The sequence below is a fragment of the Phalacrocorax aristotelis genome, chromosome 2 (assembly GCF_949628215.1).
Source record: "Phalacrocorax aristotelis chromosome 2, bGulAri2.1, whole genome shotgun sequence".
NCBI classification, from domain to species: domain Eukaryota; kingdom Metazoa; phylum Chordata; class Aves; order Suliformes; family Phalacrocoracidae; genus Phalacrocorax; species Phalacrocorax aristotelis.
Genome location: NC_134277.1, coordinates 153,078,956 through 153,101,079, shown reverse-complemented (window position 1 = coordinate 153,101,079; position 22,124 = coordinate 153,078,956). Strand labels below are relative to the sequence as shown.

At 42.2% G+C, this 22,124-nt stretch overlaps 1 protein-coding gene and 1 long non-coding RNA gene across 6 annotated transcripts in view; one reads left to right on the top strand and one right to left on the bottom strand.

Annotated features, from left to right (window-relative positions):
• The window catches only part of SAMD12 (sterile alpha motif domain containing 12), a 177,750-nt gene that overhangs the window by 88,117 nt on the left and 67,509 nt on the right, over positions 1-22,124 (top strand). Inside the window, exons 5-7 of one of the 5 annotated variants that reach the window (XM_075085646.1) lie at positions 6,192-6,312; positions 9,352-9,423; positions 12,119-13,478. The exons of 1 other annotated variant lie outside the window; for it this stretch is intronic. In XM_075085646.1, the coding sequence (XP_074941747.1) occupies positions 6,192-6,312; positions 9,352-9,423; positions 12,119-12,350 (425 nt within the window). In that variant the 3' untranslated portion in view covers positions 12,351-13,478. Of the gene's footprint in view, positions 1-6,191; positions 6,313-9,351; positions 9,424-12,118; positions 13,479-22,124 lie in introns of those variants that run through there. 3 more of the 5 variants (XM_075085647.1, XM_075085648.1, XM_075085650.1) reach the window with 3 other exon arrangements.
• Positions 10,697-14,620, bottom strand: LOC142053671 (uncharacterized). Its single transcript, XR_012659295.1, has 3 exons — positions 14,403-14,620; positions 13,496-13,700; positions 10,697-11,557 (listed from the first exon to the last, which is right to left on the bottom strand). It is a non-coding gene; the product is annotated as an uncharacterized LOC142053671 (long non-coding RNA).

Below are 22,124 nucleotides of genomic sequence, written 5' to 3'. Positions count from 1 at the left end.
ATCATATGCTTTATGAAAGCTAGCACAAGCTTACAAAAAACTGGCGGTCTGCAGCTCCTGCTGTCTTCCCCCATAACGGCACTGGCCATTGTGCTGCACTTCAGCTCCACTCCAGCCTTCTTAAATAGAGCTGAAGCTATAGGACAGCACGACAGGCCATAAAACATATCCCTGTGTAGCAGAGTTATGTTAATCATATGATCCCAGAGCAGGGGACGGTGAGTGATAGGATGACAACAATACTCCTAACCCTTATCGCCTCATTTACACCACGTTGGAGTGTGCATCTGTTGAAAGTGCTTGTTTGCAAGTACTATGCTTAACGTATACTTTCTCAACCACAGTGCAGTCTGTAAAGCTGTGTACTTCAGTTGTTCTCTGAAACTGGTTCTGTCCCCTTGCCCAATGCCTTCAAACAGTGTCCCCATGTGTTCTTATTTGGTTTATAAATTCCTAATCCAGGTTGTTACTGGAATAGCTTTCTGTAAGTGCTTTTCTGTTTTGGAAAACATTTGGAGAACATTTTTTCTCTGGAAAGTAACACATTTGCATGCCAGCAGTTTCAGCCTTTTGGAAATTCCACTTGCAAAATGCAGGTCACAGTGTAGCTATTGCTACACTGTCCTTTGCTGTCCTCCAAAATATCCTCCAGAAGGAGGGGGAAAAAAAGCCCTCTGTCTCTCAGTGCACAGCTCAGGAGATCGTTAGGTGAAAGAAGCCATTAAACCCCTTTACTGAATTCATTTAGCACACAAGCTGGGTTGTAAGCAATGAGGTTCTAATTCAGAGCCCACTGATGTCAGTGAAAAGACTTCCACTGACTTTAGTTCATATCCAATTGAAGCTGGAGCAAATGCGGATAGGTTTAAAAAAGCATTATGTAATACTTACCAGATATTTTAAATGTTTTTGTGTTCTGTTGTCCGTGGAGAAAATTAACCTCATTTTAAAAACTCGCTAGAGAACTAGCATTCCTTCCTACTCTTGTTTCAGAAAATGACTTAAAACTGTTTCATTCTTCTTCATTCAGGACACACCATCCAGTCTGTTCTGGGGATCTTAAAGCCAGAATAGTACATGATTGTGTAATTGAAGGCTTGTCTTGAGTTTTAGGAAGACTTTTCTTTGGAGTAAGAACTGCCTGATTGAAGCTATTATCAGCAGAAATGCTGTTCCACCCTCCAGTAGGATAGAAGGGCACAGGCCCAACTACTGATCTGTTCTTTTTTCCCAGTCTTAGTGATGTTGAGGAACTAATTTGACAAAATATCTTCCAATGTCTCTTGGGGAGAGCAGCACACTGTTGGAAACACCATTATTGTACTGTTACCACTGTAAACCTGAGTTGAAAGATCTTTTTTTTTTAAAAAAAAAGCCTTATATCACTACACAGAGAAGAAGTTATTTTGAGATTTTTTCAATGCGAGTCCTGCCTTTGGCTAGGATAGAAGAGACTGTCCTCAAAGTGGTAGAACAGTGCTATGTGTGATTCTGAGCTAAGTACCCATAGACAGCAATCTGCTAATAGGGTTGAGCTTAAGAAGCATTTCTGGTTTTGGATTAAACGATACCTGCATTTAAGATGACGTTGGCCCCCCTCCTAAGCTCCTCTGTGAATTTTGTATAGGGCAAAGTGCTACTTGAATATACTGCCAGGCCACAGAATGTGCCAAATTTTCTTTAAAAAAAAAAGTTTTCTGCTAGCAAAACATGTTAGAATAAGGCTTTTTGCTTCATTGAAAATCATCGCAGCTGTTGATACCTGTTGAACTTATTTCTTCAGTAAGTTTTCTGCTCATCCTGCACTGGTGCTCAGCTACTGAAAAACATGTGACCAATGATAACCACAATAAGACCAATTTTTTTCCTTCCTTCAGCTTCCATAAGAGTCCCATTCAAAAGCTGTTATAGTACCCTAGCACTGTATTCTTCCAGGAAAGGAACTAGAGGGCCTTCAAAGATAGATCTCATCTTCTAAGGGGAGATGATGTATTCTAGTGATGGATCATTCACTGGGTTTTAGAGGAACCTTGTAACAGAAACATTGCCTTCAGGGGCCACGTAGTGAGAAAACCAGGACCATGAAACCCCCCAGCTGAAGCATGTTATAAAGACTTTTAATGGCATTATCAGCTTCTTAATCCTGAAGTAAAGGCAAGCTTGATCAAAATTTGAGCTGTTTGGCCCTGAACCCTCCCAGGCTGTCAGAAACATGATGCTAGTTCGTTTTCACGCTATCTGCTTCTTCCTTGTGATTGTTGAAGGTGGGAGGAACCTGAGCACTGCCATTCCACCTTGTGTCGCCATGTCGGAGAAGATTTGTTGTCGTTTTCCATAATCAAAGCCTTGAAGTACTAGACTCACTCCCACCTTTGGAATTCTCACATATGAAGACCTTCCCTGTTGTGGTGGCTCCAGTACACAGCACGAATGATTGGGAGTTACACACCTGCCTAAAAATTTATGTGAGTGGTCAGAAAATTTGAGAACATGGGACCTTGCCAAGTGCAGAACTGGAAGGTCATTTGGGGTTCAGAGAACACAACTGCAGCTTGCTCTCCCTCTGCTGCGTAGGCTTTATGGATACAGTAGTATCTGAACTGCCGTTGCCTACTGTCTTTCATGTCCCTTGAAGAAGCGTTGCTTCAGATCAGGACATTTCTTTGCCATCCCTGTAAAGAAGTCAGAACAACTGAGGTTTGTGATAGACGGTCATCCTGTTACACTTCCAGGATGTACTGTTTTAACTTCGTGGGTACATTCTGGGCTCAAGGTTTTGGCACCTGAGGAATCATGAGTTCCTTCCACCAGAAATACTCTCTTTCTTCTCTGTAAAAAACAGCAGATGTTGCCTCTGTGAGCGCTCCAGGTAGGCAGTGTGTTTGCCTTCCCAGGCAGCTGGCGGGGGAAGTGTGTAACACTTGAGGAGTCTTTGTTTCGTGTCCCTGTGGTGGTGTACAGAGGCATGTGGCATTTGAAATGTTGACTGTCCTTTTACTAGGCACCCGTTTCTTTTGTTTTCAGTATCTTGACCTCACCTTTTTCTTTTCCCTAACCCTGAAGCTTCCAGCTAGTCAGGAAGGGCCTTTCTTATTACAGCACAAATTACTATGCAAATGTTTTTTGCATATGCTGCATACGTGGCATCTATCCAAGGCACAGAAAAAAACACTTGATATTTCAGAAGAGCTCCAACAAACTTAATTCCCAGCTGATTTCCTTTGCTCTGTGCTCCTGTTATGCTCCAAATTGTCTGAGAGACCATGTGAGTTGAAGACAAAGTATAGCATGGAAAGACTGTCAGAAATTACCCAAAAGTAGTAGTTTACCCCATATCACAGCATCAAAACATCATAGCATCTCAATCCAAGATTCAGCATGCTAAATTGCCTGATTATAGGTAAAGAAATCTTAAGCCCATATTGAGAAGAAGGTTATTTTCAACATATGTCCGTATCCTTCAAGAAATGGGCCCATGTGAACCTCATGAGGTTCAACAAGGCCAAGTGCAAGATTCTGCACCTGGGTCAGGGTAATCCCAGATATCAATAAAGGGTGGGGGTGAAGGGATTGAGAGCAGCCCTGCCGAAAAGTACTTGGGGGTACTGGTGAACAAAAAGCTGGACATGAGCTGACAATGTGCACTCGCAGCCCAGAAGGCCAACCGTATCCTCAGCTGCATCAAACGCAGCGTGGCCAGCAGGTCGAGGGAGGTGACTCTGCCTCTCTGCTCTGCTCTGGTGAGGCCCCACCTGCAGGGCTGCGTCCAGCTCTGGAGCCCTCAGCAGAGGAGAGACATGGACCTGTTGGAGCAGGTCCAGAGGAGGGACACAAAAATGGTCTGAGGACTGGAGACCTTATTGCAGCCTTTCAGTACTTAAAGGGGGCTTGTAAGAAAGATGGGGACAAACGTTTTAGTAGGGCCTGTTGCGATAGGACAAGGGGTAATGGCTTTAAACTAAGAGAGGGTAAATTTAGACTGGATATAAGGAAGACATTTTTTACAGTGAGGGTGGTGAATCACTGGCCCAGGTTGCCCAGAGAGGTGGTAGATGCCCCATCCCTGGGAACATGTGAGGCCAGTTTGGACGGGTCTCTGAGCAACCTGATCTAGTTGAAGATGTCCCTGCTCACTGCAGGGGAGTTGGACTAGATGAGCTTTAAAGGTCCCTTCCAACCCGAACCATTCTATGATTCTATGATCCCTTTTACGCCTTTCTATAGTATGTCTTCTTCCTGTACTACTCTGTATTTAACACTGCTCTTCCAAGACTGTAAAGCGTCTTTGCTACCATGTGTTAGCGGAAAAAAGAGCAGGCTTGTATTTTACCCGCTCCCAGTCAAGGACATCTGCAGCACTTACAGAGGACGTAGGTTCTGGAGTCAGAAGCTGTGGTTGTTCCTGGGAGCTTTTTCAGACTTTAGGCACTGTTAAATCATCTGAAAATCAATTTTTTCAGGTTACAAGTATGCACTGAGGAATTCTTTATAGTTTTCATTTGTTTTAGCTGAAGCAGAATATTGTATGTGGAGTGTGTGTCTGGGTGCAGATAAAATGTTTAAAATATATGCATCAGTGACGATAAATACCAAATTCCATCTATGGCATCAGTTATTTGAATTTCATGTGGCTGGTTTCTAACCTGAAGAATATACTTTCCAGTGCAATCAATGGTCCCTGGTAGATCATTGAATTACTATGGTTCTGTTAGTTACCTTTCAGCTATTGCTGTGATGCTAATACATATTCATATCAAATAACCGAGTGATACAGCTGACAGGTAAAATAAGTTCCAATACACTGGACAATACATTGTAATGCACTCCGGATAGGTTTAGCACAGAATTGTCCTTCAATATGTGTAGTATATTAGTTTGGAGTATGAATAAGGAAACATGTACACAACTATGAAATTTGTATTGATGAACTTCTACGGCAGGATTTTAGCTGTATAATATTATGATGTGCTTGCATTTTTATGTGTTTCTATAAATAATATTGCAACTCAGTCTACTGGGAATGTAGTATTAGCTATTTTGTATGATTGCAAGAACATGATTGCAGTTATTTGCTTATTATTTTATTAATGTTGACTTTTTTCATTCCTGCTTTTCAAATTTCTCAGAAGTCAGTCTACTGGAAAATTCAGTCTGTAAAGTTTAGCCCTTCTGAGCTCATGCATACCCAAAACTGTCTTACATGTTTGATGAGTAGATATCACATACACACATACACATATGTCTTTCCCGACTCATGTGTAAATTGGAAAGAGAAAAAACCATTTTGCTCAAGGTTTAAGAAAAAAAATTAAAATACTGCTGTTTGCGCTGCAGCCAGTCATGAAAGACTTTCAACTAAATAGGAAAGTTTTGAGCAGTCAGTGGATGTGATTTAACAACAGCTGTTTGTGATCTGTGCCAGTAGAAATCACTTGTTTTCACCCAGCCAGAAAGAACAGGCTGGTGAAAGGGATTCCAGGAATAGGTACAGTCTTTCACACAGAGTTTAAATAAATCAAGTCTACAGTGTTGTAAGATGGTGCCATTTACAATGTAACATATTTATAATTTCTAACGAGATTTTTCCAGAAATCAGACATAGAATAAAATTAGGGTTGATAGTTGTTTTATAAAAGAATTGAGGAAATCAGAGCCCTAACTGTACTTCCAACCCATTAGAAAGTACATAGAAATTTTCACTGCTGGGCTTCTGGTTCAAAACCTAACTGCCTTCATCAACAACACCTTTATGGTCAAACTGAGTGGATAGCATTGGAAATAAGAAGATAAGAAATGCGATTCTTGTTTGGGTCCAGTATTCCTCTGTCCCAGTACTCTGCCTCTGGCAGCGGCAGATGCTGTTTAGGCAGAGCCGAGAACCCTGGCCCCTGTCTGTGGTCCCATCCCCTTGGGCTCCCCAGCATCCAGAGTTGCTGCATTAGGGAGAGTAGTTCCCTGCCTGATTCTTTCAGTATCCATTGCGCGTCTGTCTCACTGTGCCATGAAACAAGTTGATCACGACAAGTTTTTTACAGCTAGAATATAGTCATTGGCAACGTCAGTGGTGCCGAAAGTGCCAAAGTCTAACTTGGCGTGCCTTCAGATGGGTATGTATCTTCCTTCCACGGAGCCTCTAAGCAATCCTACTATCATGTACACACAGTAGTGGCTACACATCCTCTGTGTTTCAGATACACCAGTCACACTGCAGGCACATCAGATGGATTGTGCCTGGTGCTCTCCATTGATTACTACAGAAGCTCAGAATGACTGCCAGATGTATTTGTCTACATGGTGGATGACTGAACTTAGGTGAGATCAATTCCCACTCGCTATGCCTAGATTTAAGCTCCTACGCTGAAAAAAAGTTGGTCTGAAAGCTGGATAAATTGCCCTCTTCACTCAGATGAGTTTTGGTAACACCATCTTTCTGATTTTATGAAACTGGTCTTGCTGACACCTTTGTGAGTTCGTTCTACTTTGCAAAGTGGTTCGCCATATTGACACTTTTAACAAACACGAAAGTCACTTAAAGCCTTTTTGAAAATGTAAAATAAAGTTTTGCTATTTTGAATCCCTGAAGGTGAATGTTGCCAAATAGTTCAAAAGCATTTTTCCTCCTGTTGTTACTAGCATTTATGGCCTGTGCAATAAATATTATAAAGATTTATAATTACTGGAAAGATTAAAGGGAGGTGGGAAAGAAAACCCTTTCCTTTTTATGCCTTGTAAAGTTGCTTTTCTAAGTTGTCTAAAAAGAACCTGTTTTATTTAAAAGCTTCTCTTTTTTTCATTCACATTATTTAAAAGCCTTTCTGTAATGCAGTTTTAAAAACGAATGTGGTTCTATTCAAATAAAAGTTTACTCTTAATGGCTTTTATGCTTCATATGATAGAGCACCTTCATCTACATAGTTATACATAGGCAGACAGCAGTGTTATGAACTGTTTCTTTATTACTAAGCAGTATGCAGATCTCAGGCATCTTCCACAAGGAAAGGGTGGGTTTTTTAAAAACTTTTTATTTGACATGGTCATAAAGCATGGGTACTAGCCCAGTGTTTTATGACATGCTCAAGTATGATTAATAATTTAACTATGCTGGTTCCCCCTTAAGATCGATATTATAGAATTTTCTAGTCACTATTTGAATGGATTTTAATTGAAATTGATTCTCTATAAAATAATAAATTGAAGTGCATTAACAATGATCTTGTGGTCCTTGACATTAAGGAGTTCTGAATTCTCACAAAATTCCGAACATTTTTCAAAAAATACCTGGTTTTCCTCTATGCAGCCTAAGTAATCATAAAGCACCTGTAGAGTTTTTTTTTATTTAAGTCCTAATTCCAACAGATGACAGCATAAATACAGTAGCCTTGATTTGCAACATGAATGTGAATGGAGATGTGGCAGGGAATTGTTGTTTTCTAAATAAATCCATTTTTCTGTTTGCAGTTCAGCTACAGCTGTGTTGTGTGATCCTAACATTTAAATATATACTGTTAGGCATAGTGCTACCTTCAAAGTTTGTATCACTAAAAATACCTCCCAGTCATCTGACATTAAAAGTTACCTGTACAAAGAAAGGGCGCAGTGAGAAAATCTGCAGTGAGTAGCTCTGTAAGAACCTCAGTGTTTTGCCAGAGGTGTCACCTGTAAGGGTGCTGAGTCAGTCTTTGTTTTTCTCAGTGTAAGAGTGACAGGTTGAGTTTTAGGCAGTATGTACATGGCAATACCACGCTGTTCTGAAGCTCCTCAACCACACTAAGGATTTATCCACATCCTAGAGCTTATTCTCAGTTAAGCTTATCCACATAGTTGGAAAAGTAGTTGGTTTACATACATTTGGCTTGTACGATGACTTCCACCTGTAGACAGCCTGACTAGAAAATAACCGGACTCAGGAATGTACACATCATTTTCTATCCAGACAGCCTAGTAAAAAATGTTGGGACTCTGATCTGGCCTACTCATTCAGCTATACAAGAGGGCTGGAGCTCATCCTCAGGAACTGTAGGGATGAGCAAGTCAGAGACTTTTGCATGTGAACGAAGGCATGTCAGGGTTCAGCTTCAAGCATGTCAAGCCTGAGAGCAGTCTGAAGGCGTATACATTGACATGGTCTTAGAGTTTTGAGTCCTCTTCACTAAAAGTAGGATTCAGATCTTCCCAGTCAGTTCATCTGGGACACCCAGCTGCTGTCAGCTGGCATTTGATGATATGAGATAGAGGTGAAGCAATTCCATCACCTGGGCCTTGGAACAAGTGATTTTGCCACAGTCTTATTCTTTAGCAGAGGCCAGCTGGGAGGCTTACTGTCAGTAACGTCAGCTGGCAGACTCTGAAGTTAAGTTCTTGTTTGTAGTGTTGAGAGAGCGCTGTTGTGTAGGACTTCCAGGAGCTGGGTTTTGAGAGAAAGACCTGAAAGAAAAAAAGGTCCTGCAGGGCAGAAAAAGGGAGTTCTTACTAAGTGATTATGCCTTTGTTAGGGTGCAGTAATGCAAAGCTTCTATTGCTAGAACTTATTCTCCAAAGTCCTCTAAGCTGTATGGGTTTTGTTTTCTTTTCGCTTCAGCATATGTTGGAGGTAGACATGGTGAGGGGATGATAATCGCATTTCCTTCTTTCTTTAAAGTGTTAGGTCATTTCAGTCTTCCTGGGAAATAGAGGAAAGCCTTCTTTCTTACTCTATATCTTTTTGTCTTTCATTCCTTTAAGAACTCCTGAGTAATTGAGGTTTGTCATTAAAGTCGGGCCAAGAGATTAATATCTCCTGCTCTAGTTATCTTTTGTTGATTCTCCTTTAGCCTGAGTGTTTAAATGGCTGGTTAGACTATAGCTGTCTGGTGAGGAATTTCTTTAGCTTGTTCCAGAGAGTGTAGCTATGTGAAACACTTTTCAGCCGTTCCTTGTGATTTTCTGTCATAGGGTGCCAAGATGGTCCAGCATTATTTAAAGAATCTTGGATGCCAGAAGGAGCAATCAGCATCGTCTTAGACAATGGACCAGCTTTTAAAAGTGTTAGACAATTAAGGATGCAGATAGACCTTTGAAAATTCGCTATGCTGATCATTCCCATGGTGTCACAGCAGTTACAATTCTTGGTCCAACCTTTACAAACTTTGAAGCAAACAAACTATGTTTCACATGAAAGGGACAGGAAAGAGGAAAGGAGGGATAGTCCTACCTCTAAAGCTCCACTGACAAATCAGTTGTCACCTGTGTAGTTTCTGAATGCATCTTTCTCTAGACTTAAGAGTTGCTTTAATGTGTCCAGCAGTGCAGCTGCCATCCATTCTGTTTCAGCTGTTGACTGATACAAACCACTGGTATTGTTGACTTTTGTAGATCTCTACTTAAACCTGGAGCATGGTTTTCTGAGGGTCATAGAAAAGCAGCCAGTCCTTACAGCCCATCAAGGTAACGAATGTCTTTTTGCTGGGATGTGTCTTCATAAAATGAGACATCTATGAGCTTTTTTTTGTCTTTTTCTAGAAATGTTTCCTTTAGGTGTAGAGTTTTTTTCAGCTATTGTCATGAAACTAGTGTTTTATTTTCTTCTAGTAAGCTCTGAGTGAATTATTGTTTACTGATAGTTAGTTGCTAGAGTTGTTGATGAATTTTCTTTCTCCCTTCTTAACCATAAGCTGCTGTGATAAGCAGTAAAATGTGTGACCACTGCATTGTCAGCAGCTCATGTTTTCCTTTATTATACTGTTACTGCTATTCTTGAGATCTCTTTGGTTCCCTCTAGCAATGGCAATGGCACTGTGGGAATTTTACTGTACTTCTACATGGCTTAGCTGATCACATGATAATTCTGGTGTAAGAATATATGTTTTACTGTTTCAGTATTTCCTCTTGATCCAGATGAATCAGAACCCAGGGTATTTAGGTGAGGAATGTAAACAGATGCTGGGACCAGAAGAGAGGAATCCTTTTATCAAAGATGTCTCTAGGAATTAGGAGCACATAAAGCTAATGTGTTCTTTAAGTTTCTGCTGCTTATAATTAGTTTGGCTAGAGTCTTTGGAAGGTCTTTAGCTGACTTAAAACTTGATCCATACTCTTCAAGCACGCATTCTGTATAAATTCTAGTGTAGTGAGCAAATAACAAAAGTAGCCACTCTACTAAGAAGAATGTAATTTTATGTCTACCACCAGCTATGGGTTGGTTTTATCCCAGTTATCTCCCTTTGAAAGTCTGAGACTTCAACTTTGCTCTTGGTTCTGTGAGGGCAAATGAAGGAGTAATGCTCCATTGATTTCAGAGAAATGTGAAACTAGTTAAAATGAGGACAGGATCAACCCCATTTTTCCTCTATAGCATGAGACTATAAAGCCCATTCAAATCAATGAAGGGTACCAATGACTTTGCTGACCTTTGGATCAAATCCATAAATCTTTTTAGTAACTTAATTAAAACCACAAATACAGAAACATAAGTGTTCTGTTCTCTAACCCTACATAGGTCTTTCTAAAATTGAAAAATACAATCCCTTGCCAACTTTATTATATCAAAAATACATTTTTGATATCTTATTCTCTTTAGAACTTTTTTTCTTGACTATATAAAGCCTATCTTTCACTTGGTCTCAAAATCCCTTTTGATGGTGTGCACTGCCTGTGTTATTTGCAATCCTAATTTCATAATCACTGTTGAAAATGAAACCCACAAAACTTGCTTTTATCTTACTCTTTTTATTCATGTTCTTTACTAAAATGGCATAATCAAAGGTAAAAACAAGTATGCTGTCTTTTGGTTTGAGCAGCTTGAAGTGTCTTGCGTTAGCAAGCATCTTACATTAGAAAGCTAGAAGTTAGGTATCTGGTTGAACTCATTGCTCTTGTTCCCCAAATGATCAATGAAGAACGACAGCCACCTCCAGAAATAATCTGTGCCCTTCTAAAATAGATGCCCATGATAGGTGCAGAGCATTGCCCTCTGGAGGTTCCTGCCTCTGTCAGCTGGAGGACTCGCCGTCTAATTTGGGATAGCTAAAATTAAATAGAGGAAAAGTAGGCTGTAGCTTTTCCCATTTTTTCCTTCTCAGCATGAAGCATATAACAAGTGACATTACCCACTTTTGGTTTGCCACCAATCTTCCACTGCGTTAGTATATTAATTTTATTGTCTTTATCTGTATCTGTTAGCAAAGTTTGGTTGTGCTATGCCCTTAATTTGCCTTTTTTTTTTTTTTTTTTTTTTGCTACAGTTGGTAACATTGTCTTTCATATTCTATTACTTTCTGTGAACATTTTTTTAACAGAGCTTGCTGCTGGTCACTGGTAGTAGAATTAAAGCACCAACCAAAACCACTAAAATTCAGGAGTTACAGGTTCTGGGTTAAGGGGTTTTGGGGTTGTTTTCTTACTTGTAATTTAAATGGTCCTTTAGTCAAAGCAGACAAGGACTCATTTTATGTATTTTCTTGGGATAGGGTTATAACTTACCTGTGCTTTGGCAACTTTTGTCAGACACGAGTGCTTTAATGACTGCAGTTAGACAGATCGTAGTCCTCTGAGTTCTTCCTTTATCTGGATGTGGTTGAGCCTGATACAAATATTAAAACATTGGTATTATTCTATGACTGGGACTCTGTTGCCTCTGTGGAGCTGTGTTCAGTCTTACACAGGAAGGCCAGGACCAGGCTGAGAGCCCCAGATGACATGCTCACTGAGAACTCAACTTTTGCTTAATAATTCAGAAAACTTACTGAAAACTTCTTCCCTTTCATATAGTTAGTTAGTACAGGCAATGAAGGTGTCAGTCTCTCAATAACCATGAACTGCATAGTTTCAGTTAAATAGAAGAGCTGGTAAAATGTATTAAAAATTACTGGAAATAATAACACAGAAGAATGACTGAAAAACCAAGCTGCTTCATATGTCTTTTGTTTGGTTTCTGTGTCTCCCTTAAAGCTCTCTTGCATTCTCATGCAGCTTGTTCGTTTTATTGAATGCTGAAGCCTTTTACCATCTGCCAAAAGGTTTTATTTTGGGGTTTCCTCTTATGTGGGAGGGTGGTTTCCTCCTTCCCTTCGTGCTAGTTTCATTGCTATCTTTAGGACTCAGAGCCTACTGTAGACCTTCCTGTCTCCCTTTTATTACACAGTCTCCTCCTTCCTTGCTGCAAGTTCCTGCTCCTTGGGGCAAAGAAGAAAACAAGAACTGAAGCTGCCTTTTTGAGCTGCCTGGCTGATGCAGATGGCTTTTGTTTTAAACACAGAAGTCCAGTTCCTGGAGTGCAGAGCTGCGCGTACTCAGGAGAAACATTCCCCAGAGCGAGTGTTTTTAGGAACAGTTCCTTCATGAAGGTGCACATAACTGCCCAGTGCTTTGGCTAAAGAGTGCAATGGGCTTCTGAAAAGGGGTGCTGTAACCTGTAGTGTTTACTCTAAAAGCAGTTTACTCCTCTTGATTTGTTAGTGTTTTACCTCAGCACATTAATCCAACCTGTTTTGCCACTGTTAAGACATCTGTAGCTGTAGCCCTTTAGTTGCTTCCTTTTATGGGAACTTTTCGATGTTTTATTTTTTCTATGAACATTTTGATTTCCTGTCTTTACCTTTCTTGTACTGTAGAGAAAAAGAAGTGAAATCGGAGGTGTAATATTTGAAGAGGGATAGAATTGCATCTTTTTTTCTCTTCCTGAGCGCAAAACAAAGTAGATGCCAGTTGGGGTTTTTCAGCATAGCTCTCAGGGATGCAGGGAATACAGCTGCAGCGGGGTATGAGTATATCTAGGTGCCGAGCCATGAACACAGCAGGAGGAGGCTGCAAGTCCTGGTGAGGCACCTCCATTTAAATCTTTGCTGTGGAGCTCTTTGGGTACCTGCCATCCTCTCTCCTTGAAATAGATGCTACGTGGGGGAAACAAAGGGTCCTGCCTTTTCCCTTCAGCCTCTGCCTGCTGGGAGTGAGAGCAGTCTCTGTCTAAGGAGTGTGCAGTCCTGTTACCGCCTTGCCTAATTTGCTGTACAGCTGAGCCTGTGACCGGAGGCAGTCTGAGTGTGGAGGAGCAGGCACAGGGAGTTGTGCCGGGCATCAGATCACCTCCTGAGAGCTCTGCCAAGGTCCATATCAACCACATTATGCCTCTGCTGAGAACCACAAATGCTCCTCTTTCTGGCTTTTGTTTTCTGATTTTTGTTTTTTTAATCACTGGCGTTACACCAACCAGCATGTCAGGTAGTAATAAGAATATAATACTATTTTATTTGTGATTACCTCCTCTCTTGGACTCTGAGATGTTCTAATCTCTATCCTTCCATCATCACCAGGCTGTCTTTGAAGCTCTGTGCTTCTTTGCTTTATTTACTCTCCCTCTGTAATTGAGAACTTTATTGTTGATTGCCATGAAAAATTGTCAGTGCTTAAAAATAAATGATCCAGCTTCCATCTTTTCAGTGCATCTAGTTTTTATGACTATAGGAATCTAATGAAAGATTGAAATGGGGATGAGGAGGATGAGGCTGTCCCAGGGTCTTACCTAAATATCTGATCTGCAGATGAAAAGGGATGCTGGGATTTCTGTTCAGGAAAGTGCCAGTAAAACTGCCTGTTTCTTAGTGCTGGATTTTTTAATGACATTCTATTCCAATCTTCAAGTATACTATTACAGAGAGAGGTCAGTGGTGCCCATTTCTAACATCAGAAAGGTGCAACATAAGACAGCAGCCTGAGATGGCATTCTCCTGAAAAATAAGAGGGCTGTGTGAAAGAATTCCAAGCAAGAGACACATGTATCTCCTCATTTAGAAAACAAGGCATTGTACTTCCAAATAAACAGGTTTCCACGTTCTCTCTGTCACACAGATGCACACACATGCACACACTCTAATTGGATAAAAATGTAAACAGTAAAGTAAGGATATGATTAAAAATTAAACAGCCGCCGCACAAACCGTCAATAGTGAGTGCTTATTAACTTACATATCACCGCATGCTGGTGTGAGAGCTTCAAATTGGCTGTTGAAACTGATTTGCAGCAAGTATGGCCAGCTTTCCAGAGGGATATTTCTGGGTTTCAGTAATCAGACCCTGAGCTCTGATTGCTTGTTTTGTTCCTTCACAATTTTTGCCAGCCTTTTAAAGTAACTGTAATATGCATGACTTTCTTGAACTATAGTGCTTATTCCTTCGCCTCTGGTGCTTAGCAAGGATGAGACAGTGTGGGTCTGACCCAGCTTTGTCCTATCTCATGCATTGTGAGACTTCCATGATCTGCCCCTCATCTTCACTCCTTTTTTTTCAGGGCTTCACCAGAGCCCCTCTACATTCTGTGACCCACCTTGCTGGCTGTTTGTTTATGTATGTGCTGCATGATAAGCTGAAGGGCAAAGCTGATTTATACATATTCACGTGCCCATCCAAGCGCCACATCCACACATGCATACCTGTGATCTGTAGACCAGCACCATCCCATCGGGTATTGCATGGCAGAGGCTGCAGTTTCTGGTCTATGGCCCCTTTCCATCCCCTCTCGTAACATTTATGCCCTACTCTCCTGTGTGACCTGCATGTGGAGGCCTGCATATCAGAGGACAAGATGTTTGGCTGTCTTGCTTCAGAGTTAGAGTCAGCATGGTTTTGAGCTAGAGCAGGTAATTCTCAGTAGAACTGTTACAGCCCTAATTCAACACCAGCAGCTCAATGTTAGATTGAAACGTTCAGGGGGAAGTTGAAACAAGGTTAAAGACCTCTGAAAATTGGGGCTAATCTGGCAGGGCTGAGCAAAGCATGATCTTTGCCAGTGAGCTCTGTCTTCTTGGATGTTTGCTCTTTGGGTGGGTTGGATAATATGAATATGTGACCAGTATATGGTACGAAGGAACTTTTGCATACTTGTTTCCTGCCATCATATGGCCAAAACTGAGTGCTGCACACTCCAGAAAGCAGCTGAGCTCTGTGCTTGTTATCTGGGTCTCCTGTGTTCATTTAGGCTGGGAACCTCCTTCCCTCTTTTCTTCTGCCAGTCAAAAGTGAGAAATGAGTGGATGTTACTTCAGTTAAAGATCTATAGCCAGCCCAATATCAATGGGTTGTATATATGCTGTAAAAAAAAACACTTTAATGCTACCTTCCTGTGAGAAAGTAGCGTGTCCCCTGAATGGCTGCCAAACTCCTTGAATGTGGCTGCAGGTGGCTCAAACATGGTTTTTGTTAAAACACAGCTGGAAGATGATTTCTGTCCTGAACACCTCAGCACTGTCAACTCTTTCTGTGCTTGTTCTGCTCCAACTGGCATGGTCCCTATTTGGAGCTGTACAGTGGTTGGCTCTTCGGTAGCTGCTAGTGTTGTAGTTCAGCGTTGGCTGCAGCTGTGCTTCAGGGAGCTGGACAAATGAATGGCGTATACCAGAGCAGCTGTTGTCTGTTCAGTTGCTTAGACCACTGACTTGTGTTGTGAGGGGTGTGAAGGCTGTCCTCATAGGGATATTCACAGTGAAAGTTTCTGGATGTAGCAGGGGAATATTACGAGAAGGGATACTGTAGTGCTACGAAAGTAGTGGAGGACATAATGGGTGTAAACCTGGTCTGAGATGCAGAGCAGGGAACCTGCGGCTGCTGAGAGCCACAGCTGGAGCCAGGATCCTGGGTTAGGTGGACTCGGTATGGGCTTTGCTCTTGCTTTCTGTGCTATGTTTCCTGACTTTGCCAAAGCCTTTCCAATATGGTTGCATCCCTGTCCAGCCACCAGTTCTCAGACCACTCAGAGAAGGGAGGAAGCCAAGGGTTTACAACGTACCCAGGTGGAACACAGGAAATGAGGTTGGAAAACCACCGGCTTAAGCTGGTAGAGTCGAATTGCTGTCAGCAGCAGAGGGAAACCTCTCCAAAATGGTCTCAAGTGAACAGAATACCGCAGGGAGCAATTCCTGTTCTTCTCAATGTCCTGAAGAACAGATGTATCTGACATGTTTATTGCCTTAAGCTGTCTTGTTTTATCAGCACACCAGATCTAGGTGCTTGACAGATGTGCCAAACAGAAAATAAAATACATCCATGCCCAGTTGTATGGGTTTTAGCATTCCTGTAGTTCCTATTCAGAACTATTCTCTTTACTATCCAACTTAGCCTGTGTATAAATGAGGAGGTATTTTCATTTAAAATTAAGGGAAGACAGAGACAAATAAAATGCTACAAGTGCAGACCAATCCTGTGACCTTTAAAAGCATTGTTTGGCATCTTCAGCTTTTTGGTTCAGAGCTGTGTCTGAGATAGGAAAAATGTCAAACAGTGCAAAGAGGCCAGGTTGAACTATACTGGCAGTAGTGAAGCAAGGTTTTGTACATGTTACAGCTTGAATAGCTTGAAATTTTAAAACCTGTGTTACAATTGAAAAAGCATGAAATAAAAGCTTTTTGAAGCCAGCAACATGTTTGCTCAAAAGTTACTGCAACATGGTTCTGAATATCAAAAGCTGATTTTATTCACATCTACCCCATTCCTGTTTCTTCCCCCCAGCACACACTTGGATTCTATGGGGGATGAGGCAGCAAGTGCTTCTGCGTCGTTTTTCACAGCAAGCTCTCTGTCATGTTTTTTTTTCTTCCTTTTAAAAAAATCAAAGAACTAAAAATTGTGTTAACTTACTGCAGTATTTCCAACACTTGCAAACTGTGCAGTGCGGAGTGGGTATGAAATATTTAATGTGATTTTAAAGTAAAACTGTGCTACATATTTACTTTTAAAATGAAAAGTACGTTGGATTTATTTGAACTTCCGACAGCGTAGTAAAGTTAGATCTTACAGGTTCTTGTAATTATTTAAATTATATTTTTCAATGTATAGCACTGCGTATTTTCTGCTAAAATGCAAAGGAAGTCAGGCAACAGAACTGGTGAAAGTCACTGGTTACACACCTGTTGTTGAGGAGCTAAACTCTTTTTTGACTTCTGCAGGTGCAGAGATAATATCTTTTTCATGTTTTTTCAGCTGTTTCAATTCAGTGACTAGTTCATTCAAATGTAAGGAACACTTTGGAGAAAAAAAAAGCTGAAAAACTTGTTTTCCTCTTTTAATCTGTAAACAAAATCTGTGCAGTAAAGAGTAAGATCTACCAGTTCTGATACCCTGAGAAATTTGGTAAGACATTCAGTTCATCAAGTGAAGATAATGCTTCCTTGCTTAATGAGACTGATTACTTAAAAAGTATAATGATAAGCTTATTTTTTTCCTTGATAATGTAGCTTATTTGGAAAATACTGTTCCTCAACATTTTAATTGCATTTCACTTTTACACACTAAGATCTGTTTTACAACTAGAACTTAACATGAATCCCCCCCAAAAAAATCCTACTCAACCCTAGTCATTACTCATGCCCAGGTATAATGGGAATGTAAGGATGAAATCGCTCACAGCATCCTTCTGGAGGAGTTGTCCAGCTGTGGGATGAGTGGGTTCATGGTGCGCTGGGTGAAGAACTGGCTGAATGGCAGGGCTGAAAGCATTGCAGTGAATGGGGCTACGTCCACCTGGCAACAGGTCACCATTAGTGTTCCTCAGGGTTCAACTCTACCACTAATTCTGTTCAATATATTTACCAACGATCTGGATGCAGGAGTTGAATGCACCATTAGCAAGTTTGCTGATGATACCAAACTGGGAGGTGCTGTTGACTCTCTTGAGGGACGAGAGGCCTTGCAGAGAGATCTAGGTAGATGGAGCATTGGGCTGTGATTAACGGGATGAAATTTCACAAGCCCAAATGCTGGATTTTGCACCTAGGAACTGGGCACAGGTATAAACTGGGAGAGGAGTGGCTGGAGAGCAGCCCTGCAGAAAGGGATCTGGGGTGCTGGTCGACAGCAGGCTTAATAGGAGCGAGCAGTGTGCCCTGGCAGCCAAGAGGGCAAACCACATCCTGGGGTGTGTCAAACACAGTATATCCAGCTGGTCAAAAGAGGTGATTATCCAGCTGTATTTGGTGTTGGGGTGGCCTCACCTTGAATACTGTGTGCAGTTCTGGGCCCCACAATTTAAGAAGGACATGAAGGTCCCTGAACGCGTCCAGAGGAGGGCAACAAAGCTGGTGGTAGGGCTGGAAGGCGTGTCCTGTGAGGAGCAGCTACGGACTTTGGGTTTGTCTGGTTTGGAGAAAAGGAGGCTGAGGGGCAACCTCATTGCTCTCTACAGCTTCCTGAGGAGGGGAAGTGGAGAGGGAGGTGCTGATCTCTTCTGCCTGGTATCCAGTGATAGGACACATGGGGATGGTTCAAAGCTGCTCCAGGGAGGTTTAGATGGGACATTAGGAAGCATTTCTTTACCAAGAGGGTGGTCAAACACTGGAACAGGCTTCCTAGAGAGGTGGTCAATACCCCAACCCTGTCAGTGTTTAAAAGGCCTTTGGACAATGCCCTTAATAACATGCTTTAACTTGGTCAGCCCTGAATTGGCCAGGCATTGCACGTGATGATTGTTGTAGGTCCCTTCCTGGGGGTCTGCTACAGGCCACCTCACCAGGAAGACCAAGTGGACGAGGCCCTCTATAGGCAGACAGCAGCAGCCACACGTTCACAAGCCCTGGTCCTCATGGGGGACTTCAACCACCCTGACACCTGTTGGAGGGACAACACAGCAGGGCATAAGCAATCTAGGAGGGTCCTGGAATGTATTGATGATAAACACCTTCTCCAAGTGATAGAGGAGCCAATGAGGAGAGCAGCCACGTGGAGAGGGACTTCGGAGTGTTGGTTGATGAGAAGCTCAATATGACCTGGCAGTGTGCACTTGCAGCCCAGAAAGCCAACCATATCCTGGGCTGCATCAAAAACAGCATGGCCAGCAGGGCGAGGGAGGTGATTCTCCCTGTCTATTCTGCTTTTGTAAGACCCCACCTGCAGTGCTGCGTCCAGCTCTGGAGCCCTCAGCACAGGAGAGACATGGGTCTATTGAAGCGGGTCCAGAGTTGGAACACAAAAATGATAAGGGGAATGGAGCACCTCTCCTGTGAGGACAGGCTGAGAGAGTTGGGGTTGTTCAGCCTGGAGAAGGGAAGGCTGTGGGGACACCTTATTGCGGCCTTTCAGTACTTAAAGGGGGCTTGTAAGAAAGATGGGGACAAACGTTTTAGCTGGGCCTGTTGCGATAGGACAAGGGGTAATGGCTTTAAACTAAGAGAGGGTAAATTTAGACTGGATATAAGGAAGACATTTTTTACAGTGAGGGTGGTGAATCACTGGCCCAGGTTGCCCAGAGAGGTGGTAGATGCCCCATCCGTGGGAACATGTGAGGCCAGTTTGGACGGGTCTCTGAGCAACCTGATCTAGTTGAATATGTCCCTGCTCACTGCAGGGGAGTTGGACTAGATGAGCTTTAAAGGTCCCTTCCAAACCAAACTATTCTATGATTCCATGGGTCTATGACTGATACATGCTATATTTAGATTTAGATCAACATGGTGACAAGATGACTATTACATCTGGAGTCTGCTGCCCACAAGCTTAGGACAAGTAGTATAAAGAAATTTTAATAGAAAGCAGTTGTATGGAAGACAGAGAAGAGCAAGTAATCTTTTCTGGTTTAGAGGTCCAGGCACACGAAGGGCAAGGAGGTAGCTGGGAGGAGCCAGCCTGGATTTACTAAGTGCAAAACAGGCTGATTGCCTTCTGTGTTGAGATAACAGGCGGTGTGGACAAGGGGGGAGTAATGCATGCTTTATACCTTGACTTTAGAAAAGCCTTTGACATGGTCTCCCACAATGTCCTCATAGCCAAATAGCTGACTTACAGACTGCATAAGTAGGCAGGTGAATAGAGAATCTAGTGGCATCCCTAATGGATTGATACAGGAGCCAACACTGTCCAAATACCTTTGTTAGGGGCCGTGATGATGAGACAGAGTGCACCCTCAGCAAGTTAATGGGATGCTGCTAAATTGGGAGGGTGCTTGATGTGCTGAAGGGCAGCACTATCACTCAGAGGGAATTGGACAGACTGGAGAAGTGGGCTAACAGAGACCTTAGAAGTTCAGCAAACACAAATAGAGTCCTGCATCTGGGATGGAATAACGCCCTGCACCAGTACAGGCTGAGGGCTGACTGGCCAGGGAGGACTTTGCTGAAAAATACCTCAGGGTCTTGGTAAACAAGTTTGAATACAAACAAGCAGTGTGCCCTTGCTGTGAAGGAGGACAACATACTGGGCTGTACAAGCAGCAGTGTAGCCAGCAGGTCAAGGGAACTGATCATTCCCTTCCGTTTGGCACCAAGGAGATGACATCTTGAACAGGCTGTGCAGTTTGTGCTCAGTACAAGACACTGACAGACTGGAGTGAGTCATTGGATAGGTCACCAAGGCGGTTAGGGGCTGGAGCACATCAGGTAGGGAAAGGGCTGGGTTTGTTTGGGACATTTTGTGTGATTTGCTTTAGGCATCTACTGTGGTGTAAGTTGATTCTGTCTCTGGGAGATTATGATCTCTGAAGTGAGAAGCAGAGTAGATGCCTACCCTTGGCCAAGTGCATCTTGTCTAGGCTGTCTAATAAGAGTTAAAATCTAAAAAGGGTTACTTTTGTTTCTGAGGGCAAAGGAAATTAGTGAAGAAATTTACTTTATGGTTTATTCTGAGTCATCAGTAGGAAGTGTTTGAGAATTTGAAGACAGAAGGCAATGTGAGTGAAAATTATCACAAAAGAGTTTCTGATCTGAAGAAGAGGAAGGAATGAGTAAAAGCAGCTGAATAATGTCAAAGGATTTTAAAAGAGTTGGTTTCTTTGAACTTTGGAATGGATAAGTAAGGGCTGGGAAGGGAGGGAAAAGAAAGTTCAAGGCAACCGACAGTTTTTTTGGAAGACAAGGTACTACAGACACGGCAGGAGACTGTCCCATTGAAGGAGGAAGATACAAAATATCACAAGTACTTCGGGCCATCTGCAATTACTTGAAAATCAGGAATACTACAACTAATGGGAACAGGACAATGCATTGCTAAGGGGAAAATTTAAAGAGTAGCACAAACACCCTAGTTTACTGAGTTGCAACTATTGGGGGTATTAAAATTCATGTTTTTCAAGACTATAGAAATAAGGGAACGATGAAGGAAACTAGAGTTCTGTTAGTGTGGACAAGGAGGGGAAAGCTGGCCACAAAGAGGAGGATAAACACCAGTCTTTCTTCGATTCAGTTTTCCCAAACAGATTGATGGTGACAGGTGCTTGGAACAGTTAACTTAAATAGAGGTAAAAGAACAAAAGCTGGAATGGGGGACAAAGGTGAAATGTAGGGAGGGAAGCTGGATGCAGTTGAGTCATTGGGGTCTCTTGAAATTGCCCCCTGAGTACCTGGGAGTCAGATGAGACCATCCCTGAACTTTAGCTTTTATCTTTAAGAACTTGTGGAGGATGAGGAAGGGCAAACTTAAATGCTAAAATGAGGAAACCTGTCAGCTTAACTTTGATACATGGTGAAATGCTCCAGAAAATTATTAATCAATTTATAAACACCTAGAGGATAATAAGCTGGTAGAAAAACAGCCAGTGTGGATTTGTTAAGGAAAAAATGTGTCAAGCCTCTCTAATTGCCTTTCTGAAATGAATAAGAGGTGTAGCAGATAGAAGTAGTAGGTGTGCCTTTAGTAAGGCTTTTGGCAGTGTCACTGAAAGCCACATAGCCTGCTTACAAGTAAACAGGGAAAAAATCATCTAGGTGAAATTAAAGTGAGGCAGGTGACAAACTGGTTGAAGTACTGTGTTCAAGCAATAGTTGTTGTTTGCTTGGCAGATGGGGAGGCAGCCTGAAGTGCAGTGCTGTTAGATTCTGCCCCAGGTCGCGAGCTGCTCATGGTTTTCATTAGTGTCTTGGACGATGGATTGGGGAGTGCAGCGTGTGAGGGACTGTAAGCACCAGTAGGATTTGGATATTGTGGAGGGGAGGTTTAGAGTCCAAAGTGGTCTTGATGAAATGCAGAAATGGTTAAAATGAGTAAGATGGGAATTAAGCAAATGTAAGGCCTGCAGTGAGGAAGGGAAAACAAGTGTATGTGTAGAGACAAGGGATATCTGAGTAAGTAACTGTACTGTGAGAGAGCATGTGGTGTTGGGTTATCACAAGCTGAACGTGAGTCAGCACAGTGATATGGCTGGGAGAGAAAATGGGGAAGAGAGCAGACTTCAGTGG